The sequence below is a fragment of the Trichechus manatus genome, unplaced genomic scaffold, assembly GCF_000243295.1.
Source record: "Trichechus manatus latirostris isolate Lorelei unplaced genomic scaffold, TriManLat1.0 scaffold00200, whole genome shotgun sequence".
In the NCBI taxonomy this organism is placed as follows: Eukaryota; Metazoa; Chordata; class Mammalia; order Sirenia; family Trichechidae; genus Trichechus; species Trichechus manatus.
The window spans coordinates 2,144,875-2,158,658 of record NW_004444136.1 but is presented as its reverse complement, the minus strand read 5'-3'; the positions used below and the strand labels follow the sequence as shown (position 1 = coordinate 2,158,658).

General features: G+C 50.9%; 1 protein-coding gene across 2 annotated transcripts in view; it reads left to right on the top strand.

Moving 5' to 3' along the window:
* Positions 1–13,469, top strand: part of WDFY4 (WDFY family member 4) — a 403,681-nt gene extending 390,212 nt beyond the window's left edge. The window contains exons 58-62 of one of the 2 annotated variants that reach the window (XM_023742107.1): positions 4,636–4,815; positions 6,808–6,990; positions 7,569–7,653; positions 11,651–11,762; positions 12,966–13,469. In XM_023742107.1, coding sequence (XP_023597875.1) covers positions 4,636–4,815; positions 6,808–6,990; positions 7,569–7,653; positions 11,651–11,762; positions 12,966–13,032 — 627 coding nt within the window. In that variant the 3' untranslated portion in view covers positions 13,033–13,469. Of the gene's footprint in view, positions 1–398; positions 4,554–4,635; positions 4,816–6,807; positions 6,991–7,568; positions 7,654–11,650; positions 11,763–12,965 lie in introns of those variants that run through there. The other variant, XM_023742108.1, reaches the window with a different exon arrangement.
* The last annotated feature ends 315 nt before the right edge of the window (positions 13,470–13,784 follow it).

Genomic DNA, 13,784 nt, shown 5'->3' with positions numbered 1-13,784 from the left:
ACAAGCACACAGAGTGGGTGCCTCCCCCAGGACACCCTCAATGGGAGATTCCAGGCCGCATTCGGCTTGTCCCTTTCACACATGGGGATGATGCACCATACAATATTTTTGAGCATTTGCCATGAGCTGGACATTGTACCAAGCACTGTTAGGTGGGTTCTCTCATTATATCTTCTCAGCCTGCACTGTTAACCGCTTGCCGTCAAGACAGGACAGAGTAAAACTCCCCCCTAGGGTTTCCAAGGCTGTAATCTTTACTGAAGCAGACTGCCACATCTTTCTCCTGTGTAGCAGCTGGTGGGTTCAAACTGCTGACCTTCCAGTTAGCAGCCGAGTGGGCTCCTTTACCTTCTCAGCAGCTCTATAAAATAGGTACTATTGTTATCCCTGCATTATAGGTGAGCAAGGCACAAGGAAGGTAAGTGACTCGTCCAAGATCATATAGCAGAAAATGAAAGACTGACTCAGAATGGAAGTGGCAGAGCACAAATGGCCATCCAGGAGGCAAGGAGCTCGTCCTCATCCTACCTCATAAGCCACCACTCATGATAATAGCCACAGTGATACCTGCTGTTCACTTAACACCCGGAACACGCCAGGATCTTACACCTCATGCTGAGTCACCACCCGGCTGTCGGTGGAGGCTTCCGTGTTGCCATGATACTGAACTGGTTTCAGCGGAGCTGCCAGACTAAGATGGACTAGAAAGAAAGGCCTGGTGATCTACTTTTGAAAATCAGCCAGTGAAACCCCTATGGAGCATAATAGTCTGACCCACAACCTGTCAGTAGGACTGGCACAGCATTGGCAGAGTGTCCGTCTGTGGGGCGTGGGGTAGCTGTGAGCCAGGGGCCTGCGAGACAGCAGCTGACAGCAACAACAACAAAGCAGCTGTTGTACCCGCTTTCGGAAGAGAAAACGGGCTCAGAAAAGTTTCAGTGAGTTTAACCCTGTGCTGTCTCTCTGTGTACTCTTGAACTTGCCCTAAGATATCTTTAGGATGCTTCCAACTCTAAATACAATTCATTTTTACTTCTGATTTTTAGTTAGCCATGTAGCCCCCCAAATCAGAATAAACCCTACAAAAATCACCACTGATGAGATTGTTCTAAATGGAAATGTTTCACTGGACTGGCTAGGTTCTCTGAATGATTTCCAAGTCTCTCCTTGTCTCCTCTGAGCTGGCCCCTGCACGTGGGCACTCCCAAGTTAAATGAACAAAAGGTCCATTGTGAGGGAGGAGGTTTCCCATTGCCCCCTGGAGGCTTCCTTGCTGCTTTGGGCTTGTTTTATTTTATTTTTGGCCTAAATGGAGAGAGGAGTCCCTAGGTTGTACGAACAGTTAATGCACTCAGCTGCTAACTGAAAAGCTAGAAGTTTGAGTCCATCTAGAGGTGCCTCAGCAGAAAGGCCTGGTGATCTACATCCAAAAATTTAGCCATTGAAAACCCTATTGAGCACAGTTATGCTCTAATACACATGGGGTCACTGTGAGCTGGTTAAAGTGGAGAGACTGCATGGCCTTCCTGCGAGGTTTCTCCTCTCTGAGGCAGGGCATTTAGACTCCCTGTGCCGTGGCCTGGAGGAGCCTCCCACCGCTGCCCCATGCCTCGCTCAGAAGTGAAGATGCTGTGTAAAAGCTTCCATATTGATGCCATAAAATATAATTTATCACTGTCTCCCGGGTCCAAATCAAGAGAAGAAGGTCTGGGGAATCCCACATGCTCTTAGCTCCAGACAAAATAAAACACTTTATCATCTACCCATGGAGCCTGATGTGGCCTTGACGACTCTCAGCAAGGGGGCCCTTCCTGAACTACAGTCAGAGAAGCCGTCATTAAATAGGCTTGAAAAATCTTTGAAAAGTGTTTTATTTTTAAAGGTACTACACGACTAAAGAAAAATTTCAAATTCACTTCAAAATAGAATAATTCCCTATACTGCATCCCCAAATATACATATTTATGCCATTCTAATCATTATGTACAAATTTTTCCTCCGCTGTTTTCACCTAGCCTGTCAAACTGTTTCCATTTGCCTGCAGTCTCTGTAATTTACGTTTCAATTATTCTGTATTACTCCATTCCTCTAAAATTACATTTCAATTTTTCTGTTATGTCAATACACCACAGTCTAATAAACCGTTTCTTCTAAAACTAGACAATTAAGTTGTTTCCAAGTTTTAACTATTTTAAATAGTGCTGTGGAAAACATCTTATATAAATTGTTGTTTGCTTCTGATTAATTGTTTCCTTAAGATAAATTTTAAGAAGTAGAATTACTGAGTAGTGGCATAATGCTTTTCAGAATCATTCTGTAGCTTCACAGTGCCACCAGCAATTCAGAGTACCATTCTCCTCACAGTGAAACCAGCACTGGGAATTATTTTCAGAGATTTTATTTTATTTTATGTTTTGCTACTTTAGTTAGGTGTAAGATAAGATAATGAAGTTATCTTATTGACCTTGTAGAGAAGCATTATTCTGAAAAAAGAGCCAGTCGAGAACAGATTTAAAACTACTTCCTCCAAAACCCTGTGAATCGCAACAGAATATTGTCCAATATAGTGCTGGTAGATAAGCCTTCTAGGTTGGAAGGTACTCGGAATACACAGTGGCCACAGTGGGCTCCAGCATACCAGTGATCATGAAGATGGTGCAGGGCTGGGCCGCGTTTCATTCTGTTGTATAGGGAGTCACCGGGAGCCGGAGCCAGCTCGAAGGCACTGACAACAATTTGTCTTGACTCCTAAGGCGCTAAGACAGTTTTCACAGTGTGGCACCCGACCAAGCACATCACCTAGGAGCCTGTTAAACATGTGCCCCCTTGGGTCCTACCCAAGACCTTTGGGGTCAGAAGCTCAGGGAGTGGGGGGCCAGCAATAGGGTGGCAATGCTCAAGTTTGAGAACCCTCCCACATTAAGGGAGCCTCAGAAACACACCAGTCCCTGGAAGCTAAACCATGAAGAAGACTGGGAAATCATGTCACAAGTAAAAAGATTCAACTTTTGAAGTAGATGGGCCCAGGTTCATAGCCAGCCTGGCCACATGGCAGCGGAGTGACAGGGCCTTGGGCCTGACCCTCAGAGTTTGGCTTCTGCGGGGTCTGGCCTGGCCCTGTATGGTTGTGTGTCCAGGTCTGGCTGAAGGATGTCTCCCTGTGGATGCATCCCAGAGGGGCTGGGGAAGCCTGCCAGACCCCCTGGTACCCCAGGCCCACTGCTGCTAGTAACGGCAGTCTCCATCACAACTAGCCGAGGCTACCAGCTGAGCCCAGTCTGAGGCCCTGTGTGCACACACGCAGCTTTTGACTCTGGAATCAGCCAGAGAGGTGGCGGAGATGGCTTTTGGAAACACGATCCAGCTGGCTTCCTAGTGGTAAATCTCGGCCCCCAGGACAGACACGCCGCCCACTCATTTGGGCTGGGGAGACTGAGCGTCATTCTTCAAAGCTGTCACTTTGCCCCGTCACAGCAGTAAAGAGTTCTACAAGGACTCTGGCTTGTCCGCCTGGGTCCTGAAGTGTCACCAAGCAGATGGTGCTGGCAAGCTTCTGGGCATCACCCACGGAAGAAGATTTGGGACGTCTTCAGAAAATGGAAGCTGCCTAAGTGAACTGATGAAAGCAGAGGATTTGACAGGAGCTTTCTGATTCTCTTCCCAGAGTGAGCTTCCCAGAACTGACAAATCCGTTATGACCGCAGGAGACAGGGTGACTCCCAGGAGTGTAGGGAAGGGGACCTGGCACAGGGGCTGGGGATGCAGAGAGAGAGAGATGTTCTGAGTCAAAATGCCTACATGGGCTGTTCATTAGTGCAACTGAGCCTGCAGGAGTGAGGGGACCGGCGTGTGGTGTGCGCACTGCCTACCTACGGAAGGCGTGTTGTCTTCAGACTAGCTAGAAACCAGAATGTGCCAAGGTATCCAGGACCCCACCATCCTGAAAGGCAGAGGAAGTCAATAAAGGGATGGTTGTTAGTTGCCATGGCAACCTTATGGCCAACAGAAGGAAACACTGCCTGGTCCTGCACCATCTTCCTCATCATTGCTGTGCTCAGTCCATTGTTGCTGCCACTGTGTATTTTGAGTGCCTTCCAGCACCATGTCCGACAATACTCTGCTGTATCCATAAGGTCTTCATTGGCTGATTTTTGAAAGTAGATCACCAGCCTTTTCTTCCTAGTCTGCCTTAGTCTTAGTCTGGAAGCTCTGCTGAAACCCATCCACCATGAGTGACCCTGCTGCTATTGGTAATATTAGTGGCACAGCTTCCAGCATCATAACAGCATGCAAGCCACCACAGTATGACAACTGACAGATGGGTGGTGGCAAGACAAATGAGGGGAGTACAAAGCATAAGAAGGGTGCTGGTGTCCACTTGGCTATGGTAAAAAGAGCTACTGATCATCCTCAGCTGGGCCTCAGACCCTGGAAGTAGATGGAACTGACAGGCCAGACATGGACAACCGCACACACACGCACACACGTATGCACATGCACACAGGCTTTGGAATGACTGAGTGTCTCTAAATCTCCGTTTCTTCATCTGGGACCCAGCAGTAAAAGAAGGGCAGGGTCATCCCCCAGTCGCTGAATTGAGGGGCCTCTCTCATAACTGGTATCTCCTGTCCCCAGGCCTTGTATGGGCACACGAAGGCTGTCACGTGCCTGGCGGCATCCATCACCTTCAGCCTCCTGGTGAGTGGTTCCCAGGACCGCACCTGCATCTTGTGGGACCTGGACCACCTCACCCACGTGGCCCGCCTGCCCGCCCACCGGGAGGGCATCTCCGCCATTGCCATCAGTGACGTCTCGGTGAGACCGTGCTTTCTCAGTGTTTGTGTCCTGGTGTCTGTGAGCCAGCACCATAGACAACTTCCTGAGGGAAAGCCCAGGGGCAGGGAGGCACTAAGCGCCCGGGATGCTGAGCAGGCCCCACATATGTGGCACACCCCCTCTGGGGGCTGAGTGCAGCCATCAGCGCGGGTAGCGCTGGGTCTAGCTCTTGTTTCTGCGGGGGCTGTGGGAGGAGCCTGTGCCAGGATGGCCACCAGGGAGTAGGGACAGGAAGATCTGGCTTTGCTGAGGCTCTGCCTGGGCTTGGCTCGTTGACTGTAAATCAGTGTTGGCTTCGCAGGTACCTCTTACCACCATGGCAAGAAGGATCTCTGCTTGTCCATTCATGTTGGATATCAAAGATGGGACGTGTGTGTGTGTGTGTGTGTGTGTGTGTGTGTGTGTGTGTGTGAGAGAGAGAGAGAGAGAGACAGAAAGAGAGAGAATGGGAAAGGCTTCTTGACTTGGAGACCCCCCACCCCCCACTCTGCCATGAGGTGAGGGGCAGATGATAGAAAGAGCATTTATGGACTTTGGAGATTCATGGGTCTGATTTCCAGTTTCAACTGTGCTACTTACTATCTGTAGGACCTGGGGCATCTTACCTGTCCGGGCTATAAATGGGACTGTAATATCTACACCACAGGGTTTTTTGTTGAGATTAAAGAGATAATACATATAAAGGGCCTGGTGTGTTTATGCACTCATGTCTCATCTCATTCTGCAAAAGATGTGAGATAGCATTGCCTGCACAGAGTAGGTTCTCATCAATGGTAGCTGTCACTATCACACTTGCTGTTTTTCGCTGTGGAAATTCTCTCAAGCTGGGTGCTCCATCTTGGGGCATGGGGTTCCCTGAGGATGCTACATCTGCTCATAGAAAACCCCAGGGACCCAGGGCATGGATAGAGTGGGTAGGAAGGGCCTCATAGGTGGAAAAGGCAAAAGATGTGTCCCAGGTAGGCTTGAATCCAGGGTGAATACTGGATGGATGGGTGGATGGATGGATAAGTAACTAGGTGGATGGGTAGATGGATTTATGGGTAGATTAGTGCATTGGTAAGTGAATGAGTGGATTGGAGGATGGATGGATGGATGGTGGTGAATGGATAGATGGGTAGGTCTATTGGGGAAGACACCAAGGCTTGATCTGGGAGAACGTAAGGAATTGTGTCCTGAGACCTCAGAGAAGTCTGGCACCAGGACAGGTTCTCCTGGAGCCAACTGAGTTAAGTGACTGCTGGGCCCAGTGCTGGGTGCTGGGCACAGAGGTGATCAGACATGGGCCCTGGCCTCAAGCTGACTATACCAAACAATTCAGGAAGTACCATGTTGGATGGCCTAGAGGTCTGGGGAAGCCCACAAAAGGGACACTGAGCTCCCTCCCCATATCGGCATGGCCCCAGCTGGCTCTGTGGGTCCTTGGTGACAGTGGCCACTACTCCATTGGGTACGACATAGACAAGGACTTGAGCAATGATTCTAGACAAGAGCTCTCAGGATACAGTGGGGATATGCTCCTCAGGAACATGCCCAAGTTTATGAGCTACTTGCAGCTATCTGAGCCTCTGCTCTGCCTTCCACTAGAGAAGCCTAAAGCTTCTTCATGAGGGCAAGGCTGGCTGGCCAGGTGCAGGCCCAGTGTCCAGAGCCAAGGGCAGTCTCCATTCTGGTCTTCTATGCCATTCAGTATCTGGCCAGGGTGAGTTTTGTGGAAGGAGCTCATAGGGTGAGCCACTTAGTGTCTGCTGGGAAAAGAAGTATCCGAAGACATGATCACAGTTTGAAAAAGAGTTTGCAGTTGGCTGAAAACATGGCTGACCTACGAGTCAGCTTGGAAGAAGTGAGTGCCTTGGAGAGTCCTGGGGTACTTGGGTTCGGAGGATGGCAGGTTGGGGTGTTCGGGTGTGCAAACTTGTGACTAAGTAGGTATCAGAGGGACAGGCAATGACTCCAGCTTGCACTGCACAGGGCACCATTGTCTCCTGCGCTGCCGCCCACCTGTCTCTGTGGACTGTCAATGGACAGCCCCTGGCTAGCGTTGCTACAGCCTGGGGCCCCGAGGGAGCCATAACCTGCTGCTGCGTGATGGAGGGGCCAGCAGGGGACACCAGCCATGGCATCATCACGGGGAGTCGCGACGGCATAGTCCGGGTAGGTGTGTCTTGGGCAGACCTGGGTCATGGTACTAGAAATGGGTTGAACTCCATTCTGCTCACTTCCTCCAGGGGTCCGAGTCTGCAGGTACACATTTGAGGCCATTCCAGACCGGGTGCCTACAGCAAGTGAGGGCAAGGCAAGGCGTTTAAGCCAAGGCTGGGCCCTGTCCTCCAGACTCAGAGCACATGAGAAGCTGTGCAGAGAGGCACTGACAAGCAGGCCTACCAGGGGGCTGGGCATGGGAGGGGGGCCACGGCTGAGTGGGCTTCCCGGGGATGGTGGCAGGGAGGGCGGGGGAGCACTAGCTAGGGAAATACTAATGAACTAGCCACTGGTTTCATCCTGCAGGTCAGGGCAGGAAAGATGCACTAACAGATGTAGGGATGGGGAGCTGAACTCCTCCAAGCTGCAATTTTGATCAGCCGAAGCCTTCACAAAGGGAAACTGAAGCCTAAGTAACGCTTTTTCCTGAGAATAAATCAGCACCAGAAGTAAAACTGGGGCCAAGCCCCACCTCTCCCCTCAGGGTCTACTTGCTTCCCCAGCCCAAGGCATTGTCTCTTTTTGAACAGATTTGGAAGACTGAGGACGTGAAGATGTCTGCTTCACAGCACACAGTGGCAGAGGAGCCCTCAGCTCAGCCTCCAAGCCCCAGAGGTACCTGCCCATTAGGGGTGCAGCCTGCCCTGGCCTGTCCCTCCCTTCCCCCTCTGCCCTCAGCCCCAGGCTGCTGTAGCTCCACCAGGCCTGTGGGGCCCAAAGAAGCTGAGCAGCTCTTGGGATTGCAGCCAGGTTTTCGGAGGGGAAGGGGGTGAGGCCTGGACTGGGAGCTGCTGGTGGAATGTGAAGCAGGTGGAGAAGCCGTGTTGAGTCCCGGGCCTCCACATGCTCTGTGATGCTCCTTGGTGAGGGACAGGGGCCCTCGTGGTTCTTGGGGGCTCCTGAGCTTCAGGAGGGGGAGCTCTCTTATCTGCCGGGATGACTTGCAAATGCCAAACTCCCTCTGTCGGCCTGGACAGCTGGGCTGCAGACAGGAACAAAGGAAGGACTCTGCTGTGTGCCCAGAGAAGAGGAAGCGGCCCCACCCTGCCCCAGCCTGCCACCTAGACCCTGGCTTAACCACACAACTCCCTGTTGAGAGAGCCTGAGCATCGTCTGCAACAGAGTCACTAGGATACTTACTAAAAATGTAGATCCCGGGTCCTGTTCCTCAACCCAACCCGCTGAAAAAGGATTTTGGCAGTGGGGGAGGGGATTATAGGTCTGCCAGGCTCCCCAGGTGGCTATTGGTGCGCACCAGAGTAAGAGATCCACATTCTGAAGAAGGCCCCCTTTCGGTTGTACCAGATGGGACCGAAGTGAGAAAATCTGTCCCACCTTCTGCCAGCACAGCCCCTGCCCCCACCACCACCATGACCACCATTTAGGCACCACAGCGGCAGAGGGCTGAGTGCGAGCAAGCTCCATGCACAGCGTTGTACATGCATTCCTTACTTCTCGCAGCAACCTGACAAGGTCGATGTTACATTACACCCGTATGACAGATGAGAAGACTGAGGCACAGAGGGGTTCAGTAACATGCCCAAAAGTACCCAGCAAGTATACCACTACTGTCATTGCCACTACTGCCACCATAACAGCCACAGCCAAAATGATCTTCCCCACAGATAATGCCGCTGCTACCATAATCACCACCGCATCCACCGTAATCACCGCCAAAGCTGTCCCCTCCTCGGTTATTGCCACAGCTGCCATCAGGGTGCCCACCATCACCCTCACCTTCTCCAGTACAGCCAACCTTCCGTCTAAGCTTCGTCATCCCCGGAGATTGTCTCCTGCTCTTTGGCCCAGAGCTGAGACATCTTTCCTGGGTCCCATAATTAAAAGATGTGTTAATATGGAATGAGGAGTCTCCTGCGATGCAGCCTTCTGGTAGCCCCATTTGTTCTGCATTCTGGAACCTGTTATCGTCCACAGGAGAGAATTTCCCGGATTGCTGGAGGCTGCCTTCTGATGAGAGAAACCATCTTCAGTCAGCAAATTTCTAAAATGCATCGCACACTCCTTGACTCACTGAGCCCTTCACTCACGACCTCCCCCTCCATGTGAGCGGGCACTGGCGGCCTTTCCTCTGTGGCAGGGCCTGTGTTCTCCTTGGGAACCCCTGCCTGCAAGAGATCACCATCCAGGGGCCCTCCTCAACAGCCTGGGCTGACCCAGAGCAATGACCCACAAGCGTCTACAACTGCATCCAGCCACAGTCCACTGCTCCTCATAGCTCTAGGATACTTTGGGACCAGGGCATTGGTGGTTCAGTGGTAGAATTTTTGCTTTCCATGCGGGAGACCTGGGTTTGATTCCTGGCCAGTGTACCTCATGTACAGCCACTAACTCTCTGTCAGTGGAGGCTTGTGTGTTACTATGATGTCCCTATGATGAGGCTTGCTATGATGCTATGGAGCTTCCAGACTAAGGGACTAGGAAGAAAGGCCTGGTGATCTACTTTGAAAATCAGCCAATGAAAGCCCTATGATCACAGTGGTCCGATCTACAGCCAATCTTGTATACGGCACGGGACCAGGCAGTGTTTTGATCTGTTATGCATGGAGTCTCCATAAGGAGCTGACTCAATAGCAGCCAACAACGACCACAACTTTGGGACCACAGGAATCAGTGCATCTCAGCAGGAAAGGGAAGAAGTATGGGGCTTGTGTATGCTCAGGAGCTCTAGGCACTTCTTGTGAGAGCCGGGGCCACACTCTCCCCTCTCCCCACCCCCTTGGAGCAGAACTAGCACATGATCCATGTTCTATGGTGAGCACTAGAGCACTCCATTTCAGTCTTGGGCTCACCTGCCAATTTCTGAAGCTCTCAAGGCCCATTAGGCTAAAGGCATTAGCTCAGCCCATGACTGATAATGCGTGTCTGAGAGAGAATGCTGGCTGGGTGGGCAGGTTGATATGCAGATGTACAAAGGACACATCAAGGCCATCCCACTGGCTCTGGAAATGCCAGTGACTCAGTTTCTGTTCAAGATCAACAGTTGTGATGAGGCTGTGCTCGTTGGTAAGGGATCTAGTGAAATGAGAAGTGAGCTGGGAGGCAGGAAGAAGGCTCTGGACCCAGCTCTGTCACCAGCAACTTCTCTAGACCTCAATTTCCTCCTCTGCCAAAGGGAGGTACTTCTCATAATTCCTAACTTGCAGAGTGCTGATGTCAAAAAGCATAGACATAGACAAGAATCTGCTCAACAAAATGCAGGTCATGGTGATAATTTTCTCAGACTCCTAGGAGTTCCTTGTCTCTGAACACACTAGCTGATGACATTAGAAAATTTACAAGATGGTTTCAGACCCACAGAGCTCCTAGGTCCACATCCTTCCCCTCCTGATTGTCCTCATCTGAGGTCACCGCTGCCTCATAGAATGAATTGCCAGGGTTCTGATTACAGTGCAAGGGAGGATTCTGATGAAGTGACATGAGGGCACAGACATAGTCATAAAAATCGGCCTGGGCCACAGTTTAGAGTTAACAAATCTGTGGGAAGACAATCAAACCTAATCCACTGGAGTTCTTTAATAAGGAAGCATGTTCTCTAATATTGCCCAAAACAATTTTGTTGTGCAGGAACCAGTACTGGGCATGACACATGGCCTTTTCACCTGTGTCCTCTTGCATGTGTATTGTTGCATCCCTCTAATGTCTTAAGGTGCAAGAAACTAGATCTTTGAAGATATTAAAGATACTGCATTTGTGGGCAGATACAATCTGATTTCTGCCTTTAATTCATTTGTCATTTGCAGCAAGGACCAACCCAGTTGAGCACAATTTATTTCAGGGATCACTCCATAGATTGGAACTCAATCTGATACATTACAAGTGCTTGAGAAAAGCTTGTTTGGAGTTGTGCACAAATTTGAATGCCTTGTTCTGCTTCAGGGCAGCCCCCCTTTGCACCCCTATTGCTTTTCCTGGCGCACAGGCCTGTGTGCACACAGTGGTGGCCACCCCGGGGTAGCCAGGGCAGCAGGGTCTTTCCTGCCCTGATGCCGTTGGAGGGTCTGCAGGGCTGTGTCCCGCCGGCTGTCCCTCCATCCCACTCTCCACACGGAAGGAATCCCTGCCAGTCCCCAAATGCAGTCATTAAAATGAGTGAAGTAACAATCATCGAGTTAGATTCTTTGAAAAAATGTTCTCAGCATTTAATTACTGATTGTGGTGTGTGAGGATTTAGATAAGTTGATAATGCCGACTTTATGCAATTTATTTTTACTAGGCAATTACGGGCAGCATTACGTCCCAGCAGCAAGGTATTGTGGGGTATCTTATTAAGCATAAAGCCAGTAAACACTGATGAACAATTCTGCTGAACTAGGCATGCAATTTAGAAAGCAATAATACACAAATCCAATTTGGTCCACAATGGATACCGCAGCACGTCAGCACATGTAACTATCACAGCCTGCAAATTAAATTGGGACGGCCCTCTTTGCAACAGCACAGGCCGAGATTAAATATATTTCCCCCTCAATCTAACAACTTGCTGACCACAAATGTAAATATGTGCGTGTGTGTCTGCATTCCTCTGTACAGATGTGCACATGTGTGAAGCCACTCAGGGTTTTCTAAATATCCTCTTGGACTCTGCCCACAGGTCACAGGTGGGAGAAGAATCTGGCCCTGTGCCGAGAGCTGGATGTCAGTGTCGCTTTGACAGGGAAGCCCAGTAAGACCAGCCCTGCAGTGACAGCTTTGTCCGTGTCCAGGTAACCACTTCCTGGTTCCTCCAGGCCTCCAGCAGAGGGCGCCATGGCCACCTCTAGGCAGGACCAGAGGCCCTGGGCTCAGGCCGCCTTGCCTGCGAGGCCGCCTCACTGCACACAACCAGGAGGGTCCCAGGCATGAAAGACAGGCGAGGTGGCCGTGCAGGGCTCTAGGAGTTCTTGCTCTTGCTCTCTCTTGAATATTATGAATTCATATAGTAATCCAAAAAGTAGAATGGAATATATTGTTTTGTAATTTTATTCTAAAGAGGACTTCTGTCCTGATTTCCAATACTCATTTGGTATAATGATTGTCCTACATTAACAGAAAATGCCTTTTGACATGAGGCAATTGGTGGTTCAGTGGTGAAAGTCTCACCTTGTATGTGGAAGACCTTGTTCCATTCCAGACAAAGCACCTCATGCACAGCTACCCCGACCTGTCAGTGGAGGCTTGCACATTGCTCTGAGGCTGAGCAGGTTTCAGCAGAGCTTCCATACTAGGATGGCCTTTCTCTGATCACGGGGATGTTGCAGGACCGGGCAACTTTTCAGTCCACTGGGCATGGGATTGCCATGAGTTGGGGGCCAGCTGGAAAGCCACTGACAACAGTGTAGAATGACAAGTGTCAGATACTTCGCTGTGTATACGTTTTTTAGTTATTTAGTTCCTGCCTGTATCCCAGGGAGGTGGTTGCTATTGCTAACCCCATCTACAACTAGGAAGTTTAGTCTCAAGAGGTTGCTGGCATTTAGCAGCCGTGTTCTTCCTTCCTCACTGTCCTGGAGGAAGCCATTCCAACTTCCCACGAGGGGGGAATCACGCAGTGTTTCAGGTGCCAGGTTGAGGAGGGAGGGGCGGGGGAGGGCATGGGGACAGGGAGGGAGAGCCCAGTACTGCACTCTTTGCTGGAGAACTTGAAATCCATTCTGCCCTGAGGACTGGCTCACAGGACAGGGGACACCTGGTGAATTTGGAGAGAAAAAGGCCCTGGGGCCTGGGCCACTTGGAGCTCCCTCTCAGTCCTTTGGGAGCCATTCCTCACAGCTCACGAGTTCCCTAGGCTCTCACCCTCCCTGCCCCTGCTCCAAGGAGATGAGGCTGGGTGTGGGCTGTGGGTCCCACTGAGCCCCTGTGTTGCAGCTTCCCAAGTGACGGAGTCACTGGCTTACCCCAACACCTTGTCTTTCCATTCTCTTCCCAAGAAACCAGACCAAACTCCTGGTTGGTGACGAGAAGGGGAGAATCTTCTGCTGGTCTGCAGACGGGTAGGAGGAAAGAGACCACACTGGGCCCTCCTTCGGTGCGTTCTGAGGGCAGCAGCACCAGGTGAAGTGTGGCGGTGATGCTGGACCTGAGCTCGATGGCCAAGGGAGCCCCCAGGGCCTACCATTCCCCCTCTGTGGCCCTGGGGCCTACCGTTCCCCCTCCATGGCCCCAGGGACTCCACCTCTGCTTCCAGAAGGATGTGCCTCTGCAAGATGGACAAGAGCAGGTGTTCAGGGGTCTTTGGGCTGCTGGATGATAGAAGCTGAAGCCACGCTTCACGTGAAATTACTCCTTAGCTGCCTTATCAGAGGGCTTATTGCATTGAAAAACAAACATTGGGTCGTTTACTGGAAACTGATGAGAAATAGGTATTGTCTTTATTTTATTAAAGTAACTCTTTTCCAAATGTGAGAAGGCTCTTGAGTTTAAAATCATCGCCGTTTTCCACTTGGGTATTTGCATCTTCATATTTAGAAAGACAGAAAAGCCTCAGGGAAGCACTGCCCACCTTCAGGGTGTTTCTCAGCCCCTGCCTCCTCTAGGGAACCAGCTTCTCCCTTTGTCTTGCTCACAGTGGACGGGGTCATGGTCGTGAGTGGCCATTTCTAAGGAGGCTGGGCTACGGGGTGCTGGCAAGAGTGAAGCCCATCATGGAGGTGGGGAGTCAGTCTGCCAGCGATACACCTGCCTCAGTTTGCTTGCCCCACTCTGCCCCCTCCCGGCCCACTTGCCTGCCCCCACCCCCCGCCCTCTCC